The sequence below is a fragment of the Nanorana parkeri genome, unplaced genomic scaffold (genome assembly GCF_000935625.1).
Source record: "Nanorana parkeri isolate BGI_ZX_2015 unplaced genomic scaffold, ASM93562v1 scaffold1303, whole genome shotgun sequence".
In the NCBI taxonomy this organism is placed as follows: Eukaryota; Metazoa; Chordata; class Amphibia; order Anura; family Dicroglossidae; genus Nanorana; species Nanorana parkeri.
In genome coordinates, this window is record NW_017307571.1 from 188,244 (window position 1) to 208,891 (window position 20,648).

The window sequence follows — 20,648 nt, forward strand, 5'->3', positions numbered from 1 at the left end:
TCCCTGATCCTCCAGTGCTCACTGGGGGAATGGACGGGGGAGGGGGCGGGTACAGCTGGCTCTGCCTCTAGATAGGGAGAGCCAGCTGTCAATCATGCAGCTGGGTGGATATCGACAGTAGTATCGGGATCCGTCCCGGCTGCGGCTGTCTCAGTATACCGCTGAAGCCTTTTAGTGATGGCAAATCACGGAGACACAAATAGCAATAAAAACCTGATAAAGGTCTTAACCCACTGTCACTATGCACAGAACCAAAGAAAATGCTCTGGATGCAGTTCCACTTTTTTTTAGAGAGCACTAGTTATTAGAGGTCTACTCTAACTATTGAGATAATACAGGTGCCAGGGGTTTGCTAAATGCATACATCTACACACTATTAATTATATGCATATATGAATGAATGTGGAAACATTAGGACATATTTGAAATTAAAAGTGGAGATCTCAGGCAGTTTTTAAAGGGGTAATTTACTGATGATGTGTGCACCTAAATTACTCGTATACCAATGGTGCTGCCCACTCCCCCCAGATTTATGTAGAAAAAAAGGCAGAAGATAACACATTTCTTGAAACCCAAATACCATAGATGTCTTTATTTTACAGACTACATGCTGTTTCCATCTTCAAGTGTCTGTAACCAGCAAAAGCTCAAATTTTCTTTATAGTAGTAAAAATCCTACGGCAGGTCAACGTTTCCTCACTCTAGCCAAAAAAGCTTTGGCTGAACATATACTTTAAGCAGTGGTATACTGTCTTCTATACTCTCAAACTAAAGGGCATGGATACACCTATATAAGAGAATGTGAATATACAAACAGTACTAATATAGGAATAGCAAGAACAAATCAGCCACCTACAGTATACAGCACCTGTGTACTAATCACATGCACAGTCACATTTTTTTCCAATATCTATTGTCATTGTTTCCCTAGGTGTAAATGTTTCCTCTCGACTTCTCACATCACGTCTCTTCAAATAAACACAAACAGAAGAATGAGGGAAGGAATGTTGCGTGGTACAAATGTGTTGGCATGCATTTTTTAAGATGAAATCACTCTTTTGCAAAGAAGCAGCTCCTTCCTGTGAAATCACACTTCACTAAGGGCTTGTTCACACCAAGCGCGGAGCAGATCCAGAGCAGAGCAGGTGCAGACCGGATCAAAACTGCGTCCAATGTATTCCAATGGTATTTTTTGCTCCAGTTCACATCGCAGCGTGCAGTTGCAGACCAGATCCAGAGCAGGTGAAAAAACTGCAGCAGGCCCTATTTTACCTGCTCTGGATCTGCTCTGGAACGCATTTTAAACTTTAAACTTTACCAAAAAGAGCCCACTAAAAAGATCACTAAATAGTAGGTAGGTAGACAAATTAGGACCGAGACTGTAACCTGCAGAGAAATAGGGGCAGAGACTGTGACTTGAGTGATCAAGGGGCGAATAACAGATGTCAAGATGCCAATAGCATCTTTTTACCATAGCAGTGGTGAAGAATCAATGAATGAGGAATATACATGACAGCTACTGCTGAGGATTGCAGTTAGGACAAAGAAACAGAAGGAAAAAGAGAAGCAAAGAACAATGAAAAGGAAACGGCACAGTAAAATCAAAGAGGAAAGAGGCAAATAAATGTTAGAGTGGGGGGTTGCGAGGGCCGGTCTTGTGAACTAAAGAATCTCAATGCACATGTTTAATCCAGATGGGATTGAAGATGGGTAGAATTGATACCATATGATTACATATACAACCTTTGTTTTACTTTTAAACATATAATGTATGACAACGGATTCTCACAGCACTATGGATTATCTGAAAAGACAACATATGCTGTTTGCTTTGAGGCTGGCTTTGCCTGATAGAAACCTCAGGTGGAGTAGTCTGACATTTGATATATCACAGTTCTGACTCTTTCACTTGAGCTACTGTGGAAACAGGTGTCTTCACGATCTGCTCATGGATGTGCTTTCATTATCTACTTATGGACATGCTATATGCTGATGGGTGTACCTTTATGGTCAGCTCATGATGAGCCTTTATAATCTGTTCAGGCACTCCAGTTCATGCTTAGTCAATGGAAATGGTAGGAGAGATGAGAGTGGTGTAAGCAGAGACTGGCAGCAGCTCTTTTAACAAACTTTGGACACACGGCACAGTACACCCCAGAGCTGGAAGGGAAATAAAATGGCAACATCAAACTCTATATGACCAGTACACCTATACATCAGGAGCTCTGGCATTGTAATTGTTCGGCATAAAGATTTTGCCAAGCTCTAATCAACAACATGCACTGAGTTGGGCTAGTCTCTTTACTCCAGAAGATATCACCGGTAATATTTTTTTTTAAAATGCACTTGCATTGGAGAGCAGAGGAAGCAATGTTTTTGTTTTTTAGACTGTAATAATTTTCATGCAAGGTCTACTTTATATTGTAGATTCTAAATTGAAATTATGGAATTCATCTTTTTGTCTCTTCTAACTTACAGGGCTATTCACAAAAGGGTGAAGAGTTTGGAGAAGGCAGGAGAAGTGAACAGTCTAGGACAACATAGCTAATTTGGAAAAATTCCCCAATTCAGCTCACTTTCCAGTTCAGCTATGTTGTCCTAGATTGTTCACTTCTCCTGCCTTCTCCAAACTCTTTACCCTTTTGTGAATAGCCCTATTAATTACCTATCTGATTCTCCAATCAGAACATTTATTTTATCTTGGATTAAGAGGGTAAGAATTAGAATTACTCTCAGGCTTTTATGACAGCGCCTGCATTGTTGAAAAGATGCCCCAGTTACAATTGTCATCATTCAAACTTTACCAAAGAAAAAAATAATTTTCAAAGTGACACTAAACTCAGGGGTTAAAACTTAAAAATGCATTCACATACCTTACCTATTAACACAAATGTAGTTTTGTGGTGCATCACTCAGCTGTAGATCCTCAAATCAGCTCTGAATTGGTGCTGACACTGTCCTTCCTTCTGGAGGGTGACTACTTTTGTTCCCCATGGTCCCTGTGTGTGTTGTAAAGTAGCCACCACTCCAAGTTTGCTCCAATGATGGACTACAATCTCAATACAAATTAGTATAAAATGTATGTGCTAAAATGTTATACTGTCAGCTGTCTGGTATTTTAGTAACTTCCTTCCAAAGGTTCAGAGTAATGTAAATTTGTAATGTGTTTTGTATAGTTAGATTGCTACCTTTGCTCAGAGTGACACTTATTGTGGATTTACATTTTTCTTGATTATTTATCCAATGTACATGAGGATTTTCATACTTAAAGTGACATTAAACCCTCAGATTTTTTAACATAAACCAATACTGTAATCCATGGTTGTTTCCCTTCTCTTTGCTGCTCTTCCTTTTAAATCTGTATCTGTTCTCATGCTGGGCAGAACTTCTGTTTTGCAGCAGACTGCCTTGTCTCTGAATGGATACATGGTGTCTGTGTGTTGGTTTGCAACCTGAGCCAGCACTACAGGAAGAGGCACTCAGCTGCAAAGGGAAGTTCTCCCCAAGCATGAGAAGACATGAGGATTTAAAAGCAAGAGCAGCAAAGAGAAGGGAAACTACCATGGATTACAGTAAGGCACACATTACAGTATTGGTTTATGTTAAAAAATCTGAGGGTTTAATGTCACTTTAACCTTTGCATTATAAAGTCCTTCAAGGTGGCAATGAAGATGAACACTCTGCGTTCGCTGTTCATGCTGAATATAGTTTTAGATTTTTCTGCATCTTATTACTTCTAATGTAGTTGAAATAATAGAGAAAAACATTGACATGCCGGTCCCGCCCCCTCTCCTGTTTGTCCTTCCAATGAGCGCTGGAGGAACAGAGAAGGGAGGGGGAATCCCTGTGGGGTGTAGTGATAACTGATTGCAGAATAGACCATCAGCTGAGTGACTGGCAGTTAAATGAGCACTCAGCTCTCAGTATAGAGCCGGCGTGTGACAACAGCAGTGTCCCACACCACTGTTACCAAAACATAAAATGTGGGAAAATTCAAAATGTCATAGTTGTCACCATAACAAGGGGGTAACTCATCCAACTGTTTCAGTGGCAAATATATGAGAGAGGAATTCCCCTCACTTTGGGGAAATTTTCTCCTTGCATCTCTGGGACAGGAAGTGAAGGGAAATATTCTCAAAGTGACAAAGACAACATAAAATAACCTGGCAGGATTTGTAATGCTCCCCTACTCTAGACCAAACTAAAAAATATGTTTTTGCTATACCTGCACTTTAACACCTGTCCATCTAGCAATGACTAAAGTCCTACTTAAACCAAAAACACACAATACAATCCTAGTATACAATATCTGTACAAACTCCTTTAGATTTACCAAAAATACGTAATGTAGGGACCTGACTAAACAAGCTATTGAAATTCTATCTAATCAGGCAGGTTTTTGTACTACATAGTTGTTGGTAGGTCTGAATGAGATTGTATAATCTGTAACCTGTAAGGCCAGTTCACTGTAGATATGCAAATTGGGACTTTCTGGCGGTCACTATTTTAAAGGTACAATATCTACACACCCCCTGCCCCTCACATGACATGGCCTTGGCCCTGTAGGTCTGTCGAAACCTTAAGGATTTCCATTGTGGGTTGGGTGGAGGAGGGCTGCATACACTGCTATACATTACAAGGAACTTGGAAACCAGCACTCCAGCTCTGTGCAGAGCTGGGGGGATATTGTTAATATAAAAGGTATGTCCCTCCACAAGTTTGACAAAAAAAAACATTGATAAACAAAATGTCCCTTATTAAAACTATCTGTTAATTTTAGGTTTGCAAAAGGTTGAAAAGAAGCTTGTTGCAATATCTTTCAATTAAATCACTGGACAGCAAGTCAACTGTGTGTAATAAATATTGCACCACACAAAAATAACCTTGTCAGATAGTTTAAGTTCTTTATTACTTCCCAACATTTATACCACATCATCAATAGACTTGTTTTTACTGTACCTTATGTTTTAGCTTGTGTGACAATTAAACAATGAAAGGAAGATACTGAACCATACCCATCTGAATTCTGTATTTTAAGTAACTTAGTCATACCATGACTGTTATTATGTAAGATGTGTACATACAGGTATCACCCATTTTCTACGAATGTTTACTTGGCAAAATAACAGGAACAAGATACATCAATCACTGGGTGTGCATGCTGTTTTGACAAAGGAGTTGCCTTACTTCCTAAAATGTGAATGTACACAAAGGAATCCAAATTAATTTATGCAAAGCTTACAGTCTCTGCCTCCACCTTTTAAGTAGGTCATGCTGTCACGCCTATAGGAAGACTTTAAAATCCCCATTACTCCCCCCCAAAAAACCCTATACCAATGGCTTAGAAACAGCATGTCATTTAATTTAAAATGTTATATTTCCCCATGTATACCAGTACTGTATATGTTTTACAAAATGCTATCTAGTCTTTTGTTCACTTACACACTTGAACATTACGTGGCAAAATAGTTACCAATATTTTCCAATGATTCCTTAGAATCAGGGCCGGATTCCTCACAAGGCCACCGAGGCCAGGCCTGGGGGGGGGGCAGTGGGTGCAGGGGCAGCGCCGCGGCAGCGGGGGGGTGAAAAATTGCTGACGTCGCTACCACTGTCCACGAGTCCCCGACCCGATGTTCCGACCCGAGTCACAGCAACAGGCAGATGGGAGACAACCCCAGGACAGTAGCCGTGGAAGCGTACAACGGGAAGGATTGCAGCGCGCTGGGAGGACTCGTTCAGACCATCGTGAACGACATGAAGGTGAGAGTGTCTGCCAGGCGTGTCCGGGGAAACTTCCATAACAAAGGAGCCAGCGGGGACAATGCAACCTGTTTAGCCGGGGAACTACAAGCCACAGCGTGTATTGGGGCCCCAGCAGGAGGTCAGGCTGCAGCCATGGGAAAGGGGCGCAGGAGCTTCAATGGGTGTGCTGGGACTTGTAGTTCAACTGCAGACTGGCAGCTACAGGCAGCCCCGAGCAGCATTGCATGGTTCATAGACATGTATAGGATTCCTATAGAGGAGGCTGCAGAGAGGAGCAGGACTGGGCACGGGGCCTGATTCCTCACAAGGCCAACGAGGCCTCGGGGCGGCAGTGGGTGCAGGGGCGGCGGGGGGGCAGCGGGGGGGGTGAAAAAATCCTGCCGTCCTGACCACTGTCAACAAGTCCCAATGTTCCGACCCGGCGTCCCGAGTCAGGGCGTCAGGCAGAAAAAACATTTAGGTGTGAACAGCTTCTTCTTCCCATACCAGCTTCTGACTGAGGACCTTCACACCGAGTGTCATCTCCATATCTTCCACATGTAGGTGCACCCGAATTATGTTTCCGTTAGTATATGTGCGTTTACAGGGTTGTTTGTTTTTTGGGGGGGGGGATTTTTAATTTAATTTAATGTTTTACATTTTAATTTTTTTACCTCATTGCTATCACATGGGGGGGAGAGGGGCTCAGAAGCCCCCTATGTGATGGCACATGAGAGGTGACAGGTTCTCTTTAAGGTGACATTAGGGTTCTTTTAGAGCCCTAGTGTCACCTTTCCACTGCCCTGGATTCAGCTGCTGAATGTCAACACAGCAGGCAGTGGCAAGGAGCAATAGCCAGCCTGTTATTGGTTATTTTAAATTGCAATAGCAGGCTGGCTATTGCACCTGCCCACTGCTTGCTATCAATCAGCAGAGGAGGGAACAGAAGGTGAAAGTTCACCTTCAGGTCCTCCTCTGCTGATGGGCAGTGGGCGGGTGCAATAACCAGCCTGCTATTGGCTAATGAAATGTAAAATATCCAATAGCAGGCTGGCTATTGTTTCCAGCTGCTGATGGGTGAGTTGACGCTGGTGTTCTATCAATCTGAGGGATTGATAGAACACAGGCAAAAGAGGGGGCAAGGATGAGCAGAGAACAGAATAGCTAATTATGACAAGTTTATTCAAAATAATATAGACAGTATTTTTGGACTATAAATTCTAATTCTATTCTATTTCAATCTAAAAAGCCAAAATGTAAAAAAATAATTAAAGTAAATTAATAGTATAAAATGTATAAGACTGTAACATACTGTACACAGAAGGACTTTATGATGCTGATGATAAGCACAGAAAGTGCCTACAGATTTTTACACTGAAAAATAAACCATGTAAATTCCTCAATGAGTTGCTGATCATTGCAGCATCTCAGTTTGAAAGTCAAGCAAGAAGCAACGTTGAAGCTATTCCATAATAAATAATAATTGAAAATACAGCATGGCTTATTTTCTGACCCCAGCTAAGGGCTATGCTTTGATAGAAGTTTGTAAAGTCAACTTCACAAGTGTAAACAGAAGATCACGTGCAGGTAGTAGAAAATAGAGTTTTAACAGATTCACCTTTGTTTCCCTAGCTCTTCACTTTTAAATTCAGTTAAAAAGCTACTTTCTGGCTGTATGTATAACTTTTTTCCATCTGTAAGAGACTTCTCAGTAGATTCAAATGGGAAGATACAAAAGCCAAGTGTAGGCTCCATAAGCAGTACTCACAAACACAGGTGTTCTTTCATGCTCCACTAACCACTATGTGCTTATTGGCCTACATATGCAGGTAGCCTACAAAGCTTAATAAAACATATTTTCCATTTGTACGACCACACTAAACTGCTTGGATACATAAAACAAAGAACAAACAAAATCCTTATATAATAAACACCTAAAAAGCTAAAGAGGTTTCTCTGTTGGAGTACCATGTAACATGCAGAATGTTATCCTCCTATCTTCTAGTGACAGCACTGTGTAGGCTTTTGAGAGTACTCTATACATTTGCACTTTCACAAGGGAGATTATCTTGCCTAAATCTCACCTGTTATGCTACATTTGTTGACAGTGAAAGAGGGCAACTATGGGCCTTTTTTTGAACATTCCCTTTTAGCATGTGATAGGGGCTGTTTACAAATGGAAGTAATAAAAAGGTACTGATTTGTACATTATTTGAGTGTTTCTAAAATGACTTGTGTTGATATGTGTTTGTCATACCCTGGTGCATTTTTCATGAAGTTTCAAGTGACTAGTATGATCCCCAAGGAGGCTTGCTGTATAGTTTTTATAGGCTTTTTATAGGCTATAGCCTTTAGGTCTGCCTCACTGGCTGATGAGTAGACAAAACTAAGGCAAAATATCTATTAAATAACACTGGAGAACATATATTTTCGAAAGTTTTGCTTCCTAAAAAACGTTTGGTGATTATGAAAGATTCCTTCAAGCTGAACATATAATTTCAGAATGACTGTATGACATAGGAATCTGGAGAAATATGAAATTAACGTTTAATCACTATAGCATGTTTAATCACATTATGTTAATTTATACATAACACAAAATTTCTGATACGTAGCACAAGTTCAAGAGGACTAAAAATGTTTTGCTGCTGATTTTTGTTTGACCTCATTGTCCAGTGCAACATATTGTTTTTCCATCGTGGCAATGTCCTAGTGAAACCACATCTTGCACAACAAATGTGAGGAGCCCATGCCTTGTCCTGATCACCAATCTTACAATGCTTTCTTAACAAGTCCAGTCATGGTGCGTCTTTGAGACTTAAAGTGACATTAAAGGATATCCCCCCCCCCCATGCTAGTGTAAGGACTTACCTTAAATGATGCCTCTTGATTCGATCATCTTCTTCTTTCCTGTATCCTGTTTTTAGGATTCCCTCCAGTGCTGGTACCGGTCTCTGATTCAGCGCTGACTCCTCTCTGTTCCTGGCACTTCCTGTCCCATGGAGTCTGTGCTGGAGCACGCTGACTCCATTATTGACTTACCTTGTATCTCTCCTTGTCTCCCGGCGGAGACACAGGTAAGTTTAAACCTTTTTCGTAACTTTTAAAAAAATGTTTTTGCATATAATGTATCAACTGCTTGCTAGCTGTAGATATATGCAAAAGCCACTGAGGGTTTAAATATCCTTTAAGTGTATACTCGCCACAAATGTAGCAGAATGTATCACGACTGTTTGGACATTGGTAAGACATTTCTGTTGTCACCAACCATACTGTAACAACTACAACAGCAAGTCTTAGCTGCATTAGGCCTAGTTGCTATGTTGCGAGCTGCCTTTAGGCCTTACAGCAGCATACACTAGGCCTAAGCATTCCCAGGCATGCCCATCCTGTACAAGTTCCACAAACGTTATGCAACCAGTCCTGTGTGCATGCTTGGACATGTATGAGCTACACAACATCATATAACGTTATCAAATATTAGAAAACATAAACTGTGACAAGAAAATACAAATATAAAATATTTTAAAATAATTTTATGTAATAGGTTTTAAATTTTACTTTATTTTCATGATTAGCATCCCAAAATCTATCAAATACACCCAGAAATGTTCAAGAAGCAAAATCCTGGTCATCCAGTGTAAGCAGAAGCATGATATAGAAGAAACAAAATTCATAACAGTTGGCTTTCAGCCCATAACATGTAACAAAAGCAGAGGTCAGGGTTGACAGTAGACAATCAAAAAAGAGGAATCAGACAGTAGTGAGTAAAGCCTACCAGATGGATGAATAATGTCAAGTGCTACTGCTGTTAAAGTCTTTGGCCAGCATTTATAAAGCAGCAGTATGACATTACCTTGGCGTTACTACTATGAAAAGAAAACACCACACATTTATAAAGCATAGTAATGTGCAAAGCCTTGTCACTTGACCAGTCAAGTCATGTGACCAGCCTCTCCTCAAATCACCAAAATTCAGCAGCATTAAGCAGAAACAACTCTGTTGGACACTACAGATTGCCTTTTATGAATGGTATGTAAAATGCAGGTACAGTATGGTTTAAACACTGCAGTGTCCAAGACAGAGTGGATAGTAGCATCTTACCCTCACTATAAATGGGCCCCTTAGTGTTGTTACCTGCAAAGTTCATACATGCCTACGAGTCAATAAGTACTATCGCTCCAGTTTTCTGGTTGTAAAGGGCTTCTTAAAAGTGGACATGCTATGTTCCAGCACAATTAGATTGGATAGAGTTTAGGGACCTTTAATTTTAAAAGACTGATAGGTTTACAATAACTGTAATAGCCTATATAAATCATATTTCATTATTCTCATAAAGCTAGACAGCTGGACACTGATTTTTCCTTGTTGCACTTTTTCACGGCCTCTTGCATTTTGTTACAAAATAACAGTATGAATAAGGGCCCAGAACGGAAAACAGTTTCACCTGGAGTAAAACTGACTAGGTAGTACTACTCAAAAAACATTTCAACATTTTTTCATAATGTTTCCTCTAATCAATTTGCCATTTCTTTGTTATGAACCTCCTAGTCATCTCTAGGTCATAAAATATTATTGCACAAAAAATTTAACAAGGAGGAGCAATTGTGGTACCATCAACTAGTAGTACACTTCTCTAGTCATACAGACTGACAAACTGTTTTCATAGGACAAAAAAACCTATTGTATTGACACATGTCCTTTTCAGAAGTCACTTAAAGACAGCAGAGTTAAAAAAAAAATAGCTCTGCAAGTCTTTATCGGTGAAAGGGTTAAGCTTCCTGCAGTTAGAACATTACGTGCCTAAACAGCATTCCTTCAAAGAATAAGCCATGTATTCTGGAAAGCACTATCTTATTCTGACATCTTCACACATTCACAACTTAAGGGCTATTGCAAGATCTACCAAGGTGGAATGTGAACTTTTAAGAACTGTAGTGTGACACTGGTATTGAAAACATTATTGTGAGTGGATTAGTATACTTGAATGCCCAAGTCACAGATGTATTGGGAGAATATACAGATGGCAGTGTGCCCTGTTTCTAGTATAATGCTCCATGCTGAAAACGAATGTGCTGTCATTTACTGATTATTACCCTAAACCTTTTTTCTCTTTCACAGGTTTTTACTGTGGTCATAACTGTTAAAACAGTCAAGGCACTCACTGCGACTGAATTCATAGGACCAGATCTATGGTGTCCCATTGCTGCAGGAGAAATGCAAAGCACAATTACATTCGTCCCACTATAAATCTAAAAATAAACACTACATAATGTGAAACAACCGCCCCTTGTGAATGAGTATGGGGGAGTTGTTACCCCTACTCAGCCACCAAATACAATAAAATTGTAAATATGCATAATGACAGCTCTGCTCCAAAATGCTATTTGGTATCAGATCTGTCATAAAAACAACTCTGCTCCCGAATGTCAACAAAGGGCGAGTCGTGATGTGGTCTGCCCCTTTGTTGACATTTGGGAGCAGAGCTGTCAATGCTAGCATTAGGGAGCTCCCGAATAGCATTCAGGAGCAGAGCTGTCATTATGACAGCTGTACTCCCGAATGTCAACAAAGTGGCGGAGCAAGTTGTGACATCACAGGACTTGTTCTGCCCCTTGGTTGAAATTTGGGAGCAGAGTTGTTATTATGACAGCTCTGCTCCAGAATAGCATTTGGGAGCCCTGAATCCGAATTTCTATTCGGAACAAAACGAATCTTTCATGTCTAATTTTTACCACATTCACAAAACTAAAAGAAAATTCCCTTGCAAAGTAAACAGCCTATTTGCCTTTAGTATATCAACCCCTTTTGCAAGTAAAATTGCTGCTCCGGAACTAACATTAGGATGCATTCAAATACAATACTGTGAGTGTATACAACTATGAGTGGACACAACTCACAGCGAAAGCACTGTCAAGAAAAAAGAAATTTCGATTACTTACTACAGTATCAAATACACTTAATCCAGAATGGTTTTGAGTCAAAACATGGCTGATGGAGAAGCACCAAACATACATCAATCAGACATTTTTTGTTACTGCATGTGGTTCAAAGACTTGACCTTTAAAGGAGAACTATGCGATGAGTGAAATACACTCACCCAATAGTTAGAGCAGACCTGTGATGCTGCAGCTGTCACACGTTGGCTCTATGGATCGAGATCTGAGCAGTTACATAAAGCTGATCGCTCAGTTCGCAATCTTCTTCCTGCAGGGAGTGGTGACTATCAGTTACTGCTCCCTGCAGGGATCGCTTCTCCTCTCTCTGTTCCTCCAGCACTGACTGGAGGGACAGACAGGGGAGGGGGTGGGCAGGCTGGCTCTGCCTTTAGAGAGGCAGAGCCAGCTGTCAATCAGGTAACAAGGTGGATCCCGACAATATTGTCGGGATTCTTCCAGGCTGCAGCGCGGCTCTGCACTGTCAGCATATAGCGGGCAATAGCCCCCTAGTTTTGGGTCACAGGAGGACATTAGTAAATGTCCTTCTGTGACCCTAAAGAGAACTATGGCCAAAAAAGTTTTGGCCATAGTTCTCTTTTAATGAAAGACTAAGATACATATTATTCATAACCTAATGTTATACTTCTCTCTCAATCATGCCACCTGTGCCAAGAAAAAGAATGGACCTGGACTAAATTCTGCATTGTGAGGCTGACATCCTCCACTCTCTCTGTAAACAGTTAACTTAGTAGGACAGAGCATCTGTGTTTACCCTTTGATTAGGAGCAGAACAGACAGAAAGTATGTATTGGTAACAGACTACTATGAATAGACTGACATCCTCAACAAGTATCACAAGATGCTAACCTATGATGACTACTGCAAAAATAGTTCAAGTGTTATTATAATCCACTGCAAATATAGTGCAAGTGTTATCCAGTCTATGGAAGAGCTGCTGGGTGGAACTTCTACAAATCATATATAAGAATTAATCTTCTGTGATAGATATGTTTTTTGTTATATTTTGCTTCACCTCCGTACATTTAGCAAAGTAGAACCAATTAGAGATCAGCTTTCAGGATTCGATCTCTTCTCTAGGTCTGAATCAAAAACATAATATAGGACAGATGGCTGTCAATGTAAAACATAATATCAATGGATCCAAGTGGTACACATCAGGTTTTGAATTGATGCAGTGCCCTGTCCAAGCGATCAACTGGAAACAATGTTACCGTATTTATTTTGCCTGTTTTATGAATATAAAGAAATATCTGTTTTCTGATAAGCATACAACTGCTCTACTAGTACTAACCTGGACCAGGCACATCTTCTCCAGAAGCATCTCCAGCCCAACGACTTGTGTTGGATACAAATGCAGAGCTGGAAATATATTGTTTGGGAGGTCCCTCATAGTCCACAAGCTCATAATATCCAGGACCTGGAACACTTGGTGCCTTGAGAACTGGTACTGCAGGAGCTGAGAAACAAAGGTAATGTTTCCTCCTGAAATACAACAAAGGTTTCTGACCTGGTCAGTATAATTTAATCTTGAGGCCAACCTTTGTATAACAGAGAAAGATCATTTCAATATAATGAAGATGATGATAAATATAATAAGAAAATATACATTAAAAAAATATTAAATGTATAAATATAAGAAAAATGTGTTCCAAAGTAATTTAAAAAAACCCCAAACATTTATTTTGTTATATATCTGTGTTGAGCAGGCCTTTGGATAGGCTGCAAGCTTTACAATTTTATAGTGATAGGAAACTCCTGCTGTCCTCATAGAAAGACTAGGGACACTCTGTGCTTCCTCCCATTAACATGCAATGCTTCTAGATCTTTGTTGGGATAGACAGTGTTTCATCTAGTTTACAACTGATAATGAGATCTGCTATCACAGTACAGATAGGGTTAATTATGGTATGTAGTCTAAATTGCTTAAGTCTCTGTTCTGTTAAATTACCTTCCTCTTTATAGCTTTAGGCTTTCAAAACTTCTCAACAGAGTCCAAGCCAATATATTAACACCCACAGAAATCAATTTTCCCTCTTTATTACCAAACTACATCTGAAGATTTTACTGGTGTACTATAAGTATGAAAGGAAATAGATATTGCCAGGCACCATGTTTTTGTTAGGCTTTCACTAACCTATCTGCCCTATAAATTTAAGTATTTCTAAAAGTTATTTCTCTTTTATCTTTCTTTTGAAAACTCTTGCTGATATCAATGATAAGACTTTCCTATGAAGATTCCAGCGCTGCCAATCCAGCCCTTTGCCTATATTACGTTAATGTAATATCTTGTGTTCCCTAATACTTAACAACAATACACCCAGTCTAGCCATGCTTCCATGTGTGCCTGTGGACAATCATTTGAAAGGCAGGGAAAGGAAAGTGACCACATTTCTTTTCCTATATTGGAGCAAACATTCTCATGTTAAGGAGGTGAAGTCATACTTCTTGTGAGAAAATATTCTTTCTGTGATGCCTGATAGTTTTAATATTTCATTGGGGAGAACCGGGTGGCAACCATCCAAAGATAAAAAATCAGTTTGGAATGAACTTTGTAGTAGAGGGTGGATAGGTCAAAAATGTTTCATATCTTGAAAACTGAGATGATATTTCAGAGGAATGGTGTGGGCTTACTGTTGTCAGAAGAAAGAAACACAAGGTGAAAGAAAATGAGCCTGAGGTGACACATAACTAACACTTAACAAGCTGAAAACTGTTCCTACAACACCTGGGTATAGATCATAAAGCACTCTCGGTCAAACTTACTGTTCTGATTGTGATTACTTAAAAAGTCATTGCTATATTACAAAATATGTGTAAGTGTATAAGAACAAACTGCCTAAAGGGTCATATTCTCATCCTCGGAAATATCTATTTGGGCTTTACTGAACAGGAACCCTTTTACTTAACAGTCAGTTATAACTGCTGAAAGTTCCTAATCTTTGAATGATTTTGTTAAGAAGTTATTTCCGTTTCACCATTGTCAGCAATCCAAATGTAAAAGTATCTAAACATTTGTGGAGAAAGATCATTAAGTGTGTTTGCTTAGTTAATCTTATTTGGCATTACACGTATCAGCATGTGCCACTACTTAGAGCACAGACTCGATTGTAGGCCATGGCATGCTTACATACTGTATCTGTGATGGAATAAGAAAGCTTTGTAAGTATAATATACAGCAATTGAGCTAGCAAAGGATAAACATACCCAAAAGATGGTACCTGCACTACTCACCTTTCTCCAAGAAAGGAGTAGAAGCTCTTTGGTCATGGAAATTACTCTGGGGCAGCAAAAGGTGTCCCATATAAATGTATACTGCTTTATGTCGTTTGTATATCTTCTGTCACAGAGTTAAAGTGACACTAAACTCAGGAGTTAAAACTTTAAAATGCATTCAAGTACCCTAATTATTAAAGCAGACTTTTACACTCAAAAATCTAATTCTCCCAATGCATCCCTCTATGTATGATGATTAATAATAACATAGACATGTCAGGTGTAAGATGCTGTGATTTTGAAATGCTTACACTTGCAGAGCATTCACTTCCTGCTTTGAAAGGGCAAAATGACTTCAGTCTGGCAAAGCAATGCCCACTGGGATTGCCTTGTCATCAGCAGAGCATTGCTGGGAAATCTCATCTGTTATCTCAGGAGATCTAAGGGAGAGGCATTTTCCTCCCCTGAGATGATGTACATGGTCACATGTCCTTTTCACATGTCTGGTCACATGTGCCAGAAATCCAGGAAGTAATAGGAGAGCTAGTAATCTGCCCTTAGTAAACTTGGCCACTGTCAGAAGACTGGGGCAGAAAAGATAAATAAGGTATGCAAAGAAAACAAAGCCTGCAATTATCTGTTTAACCTCCCTGGCGGTAATCCCGAGTCTGGCTCGGGGTGAATTTTCCATGCTAGGAGCGGTAACCCCGAGCCAGACTCGGGGTTGCAGAGAAAAGTGACACTCACCTTGTCCCTGCGATCCCGCGGCGTCCTCTGCTGTAAGCGGCCCGAAAATGAAACTAAAAGCCGACATTTAAGCTTTCAAATGTTAATGTAATTGCAAAAGTTGTTTTCAGTCATTTTAAATATGTATAGTGCAATAAAAGAATACCTGGGAATCCTACCATTAAAAGTCCTTGTTCAGGAACTTCCTGTCAAGGGGTGACAACTGTCTCCTGTGCTCCTGCATTACGGCCCAGTCACATGTGCCCCTGATGGAGACAATGCTGGATGGAAGGGTGCTGTCAAGGCCACCCACTAAAAAATGTTGTCCAGTTCCTCAAGAACCAAACGAAATTCACACAGTGTATGCCCAGCTTTAATGTCATCTAGTTAGGGGTTAGATCTACTTAAAAAAATATTTTACATTGGTATCTGCCTACTGAAATATCCTGCACAGCAACCGAGACTAGAACAGGGAGGGGCAGCATTGTGAACTAATAAGGCTCTGCTGTAATGTCCATATGCTATCAGGGAATGTACTGAAATGAAGAGAGCGTAGAGTGATAGAACAAATGTCTTGTTGCACTCCTTACCGGATAAGAGTAACCTGGTATACAGGAAAGTGCTCACAGTGACCACGGATGGCACCATGAATAAACTCAATCTGTAGAAATGTCACCAGCACACCAATGTTTCAATGAAATAAGCAAAAGTCCATTTATTAAAGGAACATTGCCATTCAAAAACAAGCGCTTTCGGGGCAGCCTTCCTCAGGCTCATTCTGGTAGGAGCAACCCTGCAGACAAGCACACACAGCCAGCCATAGAGGAGACAATAGACATATATGAGGAGTAAGGGGTGATCAATGGTACCAAGGAAAAGATGTAGTTGATGATTTTGGTGCACTGAGCAGCAGTGAGAAGAGAAATACCCCCATTCCCAGCATAACCAATCATTTATTGTATGGCTGTAGACAGTCACACCAATGTTTAAGGAATAAGGAGTTAGATTTTGGAAATACAGCATTGTGATAACTCACGGAAAAACGGTCTTCTTTCCTATTTCAGGGCATCCAAATGGGTCATAGGTGGCTGGTCCTGGGTTATTCAAGGCCACATTCAAAACATCCCGAGTACTCTTTGACTTAAAGCATGACACTAGAACCTTGGAAGACTCCTTAGTTAGCGAATCGTTGACTGTATAGTGACCTAAAACAACATAATGTTCATTTAGTTAGGGTTTACTTTAGGAATGTTAAGCCACCAGTTCTTTTATGTCTTCTGGGTTTGCCCACTTTGGTAAATTACAGCTTTGCAGAACTCAGAGCTTTGTAACTCTATGGCACTAATCTAAGTGACACTGTACTTATTTAAAAATGTTTGCTATGCTTTCAATCCTAAAGCTGTATATTTACAATCATTTTTAAAAGTATTGTACATGTTATTAAGCAAACAGCCGCATTGATTTGTATGTCTATAGTAGACTTCCTACTAAAAGCATCCAATATAACCAGATTTATCAGCATGTCCTGAAAAAACACAATCACTAACCCTATCTAACCCCATTCATTTCTTGAAAACTAGTGTATACAGAAATAATGTTTAACTTTGTTGCTAAAATAAAAAGTTTAAAAAACAGCCCATGCAAATAAGATATCTGAAAAACGATGTTTATTTAACCAGTTGACATCCGCGGTGTTAAACCCCCTTCCCATCCAGGCCATTTTTCAGTATTCAATTGTTGCTAAAATAAAAAGTTTAAAAAACAGCCCCTGCAAATATGGTGTCTAATACTGACCTCTCCTTTTGCCCACACTGCTGACTGCTCAGAAAAAAAATCTCCTGAAGAATCCTCTGAATCTGACTCTTCCAAGAATGTCAGATTCCTGTTCCCTGCTACATGCTATGGTTACTCGCAGCAGCCTCCTGCACACAAATTCTCTTCTGCCAAAAGACTGCTTCTTCTTAGTTTTTTATTGCAGGAGTACATGTACTGTACATCATAAGTGACCACTCAATAGCAGACATGAAAGACACCATACCCAGAAGTAGACTAACAGAAGATCTCAACGGTGGCGACAAAGTGATGAAGGAGATTGCTGGAGGGGGCGCTTTGACTTGCACATCATGGCAATCGCCTTCCCATCATGTAACACCTAAGTTCTGCTTTAAGAGTTAACGGGTTTCCAAACCCTCCATTTTCTTGCCTATATCTACTGCTAGCAAGCAGTTCTGGCCACATATACATTAAAATCGCATTTTTTGTTGACTTTGACCTGAATATGTGATAAGATATACCGTACTTTTCGCTCTATAAGGCGCTCCAGTCTATAGGACGCAGGCATTCTGTGACAGGGATTCTGTGACAGAAGCTGCATTTCAGTGACTGCTGAGACAGGTGGCGCTGTGATTACAGCGCCACGGTCTCAGTAATCACACAGAGCAGACGAAGAACGATGTTCTTCGTCTGCTCAAGGGGCTCTATGGTGAGCTCCTATGCCGTGGTCGCGGTCCCCCAGAGGATCACTTGTATTAAACGAGCAGCGGCTCCCACTGTACATTCAGTTCTGCTTGTCATGAGCAGGGCTGAATGTACAAAGAAACTACTCACCCGGCGCCCGAAACTGCATGTCCCGGGCATCGGGTGATAGGTATTCGCTCCATAAGACGCAGGCACATTTCCCCCCTCCTTTTGGGGGAAAAAAAGTGTGTCTTATGGAGCAGAAAAATACCGTATTTATCTTTTTATTCTGGGATGCTACACATGTGTGTTGTTAAATAAGAATTAAAATGGGATGCTACACATGTGTGTTGTTAAAAAATAATCATAATGGGATGCAACACATGTGTGTTGTTAAATTAGAAATAAAAATGTTATGGTTTTTAATGCATATTCTCAAAAAGAAAAAACACATGCACAGAACATCTACATCCAAAGGGAAACACGTTCAATTTCAGTTTCAGTCTCATTCCCGCCATAAACCGATCGATTAAATTGGATCAATTTTTCTAAACAATCAAAATATTAAGGCACCATAAAAAGCCACCAAATATTACGAATTGTGTGTGGTCAAAGCATTGCATTGTATTTTTACAGAGCTAAAATGATGAGTTATCTATATGTAACTTAAAAGGGAGAGTTTTCTTTTTTAGTAATCGGTTTCTTGAACTAAAAGTATACACATCCAATTGTATGATCCTCTATGACAGTCTAAACAAGTACTAAATCCAGTTACTATGGGATGCACACGCTTAATAAGTAAACGTAAAACTTCCTTTACCCATCCTAATTGAACCAAATCCTCCTTACCAGACACTGCAGTGTCCCTTACCAGACACTGCAGCATACAGTGGGAGGGTTTAAGCAACAGAGGTAGTGCTGTAAATCCAGAAAGCAATGGGCAGGACTAGGTGTGGCCAGGTGCTGATTGGCAAGCTGCAGTCTTGTGTATCACTAGGAACAGTGCTAATAGCCTCTTGGAGCCACTTGGTCATCAAGCAGACACAGCTCACAGGACAGTGGCAACTTTGTTTGGAATACAAGAGCAGTGCAGCATCATTGCCACACTGCAGCCTACAGTGGGAGGGTTTTAGCAACAGAGGTGGTGCTGTAAATCCAGAAAGCAATGGGCAGGACTAGGTGTGGACAGGTGCTGATTGCCAAGCTGCAGTCCTGTGTATCACTAGGAACAGTGCTAATAGTCTCTTGCAGCCACTTGGCCATCAAGCAGACACAGCTGGCAAGATTGTTTTTGCTCTTCCTCTATGGGCAGCTCTTGCTTCCTCCCCTGCTCCCAACATCTCCACCCCCTGCTGCTGACAAATCACACACCACTGTAAGACTGCCTCACACACCACTATCAGTGTATGCCCATGTTAGGGGTAAAGCTAATGGGCACAGTGGATAGAAGCACAATCCAACAAAGACCAAACAGCTTTCATTATATCACAAGATACATATAATAGAAATCTATTGGCCTTTAATTTGCTGCTTAGACATCAATCTTATATGCGGTATATGTCATTTTATAACCATATATTATATGTCTTTATGAAGATTTTCATGTCAAGTGCATCCTGGTCAAAAAAAGACAAGCTAGGACTGCACACATGCCACGCTTATACTTATCATCTGCTGTTGGTGGTCAAGAGTTTTCAGTCATATGTAGGTTAAATTTCTCTAATGATGTAGATATTATTGTTGGGTGGGGTTGTAAACTGAATATCCTTCTCTTTAAACATTTGCTCTAGGTTTAAATGGAATGCTGATGCTATGAATCATTTTATATAGAGAACTTACAAGGTGAAGGTCCTTTAAGAGGGTTTAACAGTACAGCCTCTCTCTTTGTTCTTGAGACAAAAGCAGCATGAGCAGATACATTGTTATTGGGTTGACAATAATTTATAGATGCCTGGAAAAAAAAACATATTTTCTAAGAATGTACAAATGGATCTTACAGGTAGAACATATATATTCTATATAGTCAAGATTACTACACTAGAAACGTCAGCTAAAGTGGTCATAAATAGCTGACCACATACCATCTTCCAATAATAACATCATTAAAGAATATTCCATTCTCACTGAACACTGTACTCCGATATATTTTTTTTGTGTGGATCGTTCATATATCGTTATATATTGGATGTTCCTTTACTGTTATAATTGAATTATTAATATATTTTTTTCCTTTGTTTTATGATCCCATGTAAGATTTCTTTCGAATTGTTCAACATGGGGTTTTAGGCCAGATCGCTTAAACCCTAATTTCACTTCATTACCTGGTTGCACTAAGTTTTATACCACTTATACCTTTAGCGCTTTGATATATATTTCTTTACCGCTGAAAGGATTTTTCCATCCTCTTTTAGAGCTGCTTTAGGTCTTAATTAATAACACATATTTTTACTTTAGTCTCTTTTCCAGGAGCGCAGATTATCTATTTCATATGTAATGCAATAGCCTGCTTCACTGAATACGAATTAAGGGGGTTACTCACTCAGCTGC

General features: G+C 40.0%; 1 protein-coding gene across 1 annotated transcript in view; it reads right to left on the minus strand.

The window, feature by feature from the left end:
* STPG1 (sperm tail PG-rich repeat containing 1) overlaps nt 1–20,648 on the minus strand; it is a 34,505-nt gene that overhangs the window by 1,376 nt on the left and 12,481 nt on the right. The window contains exons 5-7 of the mRNA XM_018569196.1: nt 19,941–20,052; nt 16,681–16,849; nt 12,997–13,187 (exon numbers count right to left, since the gene is read on the minus strand). Of these exons, the coding sequence (XP_018424698.1) occupies nt 12,997–13,187; nt 16,681–16,849; nt 19,941–20,052 (472 nt within the window). The remainder of the gene's footprint in view (nt 1–12,996; nt 13,188–16,680; nt 16,850–19,940; nt 20,053–20,648) is intronic.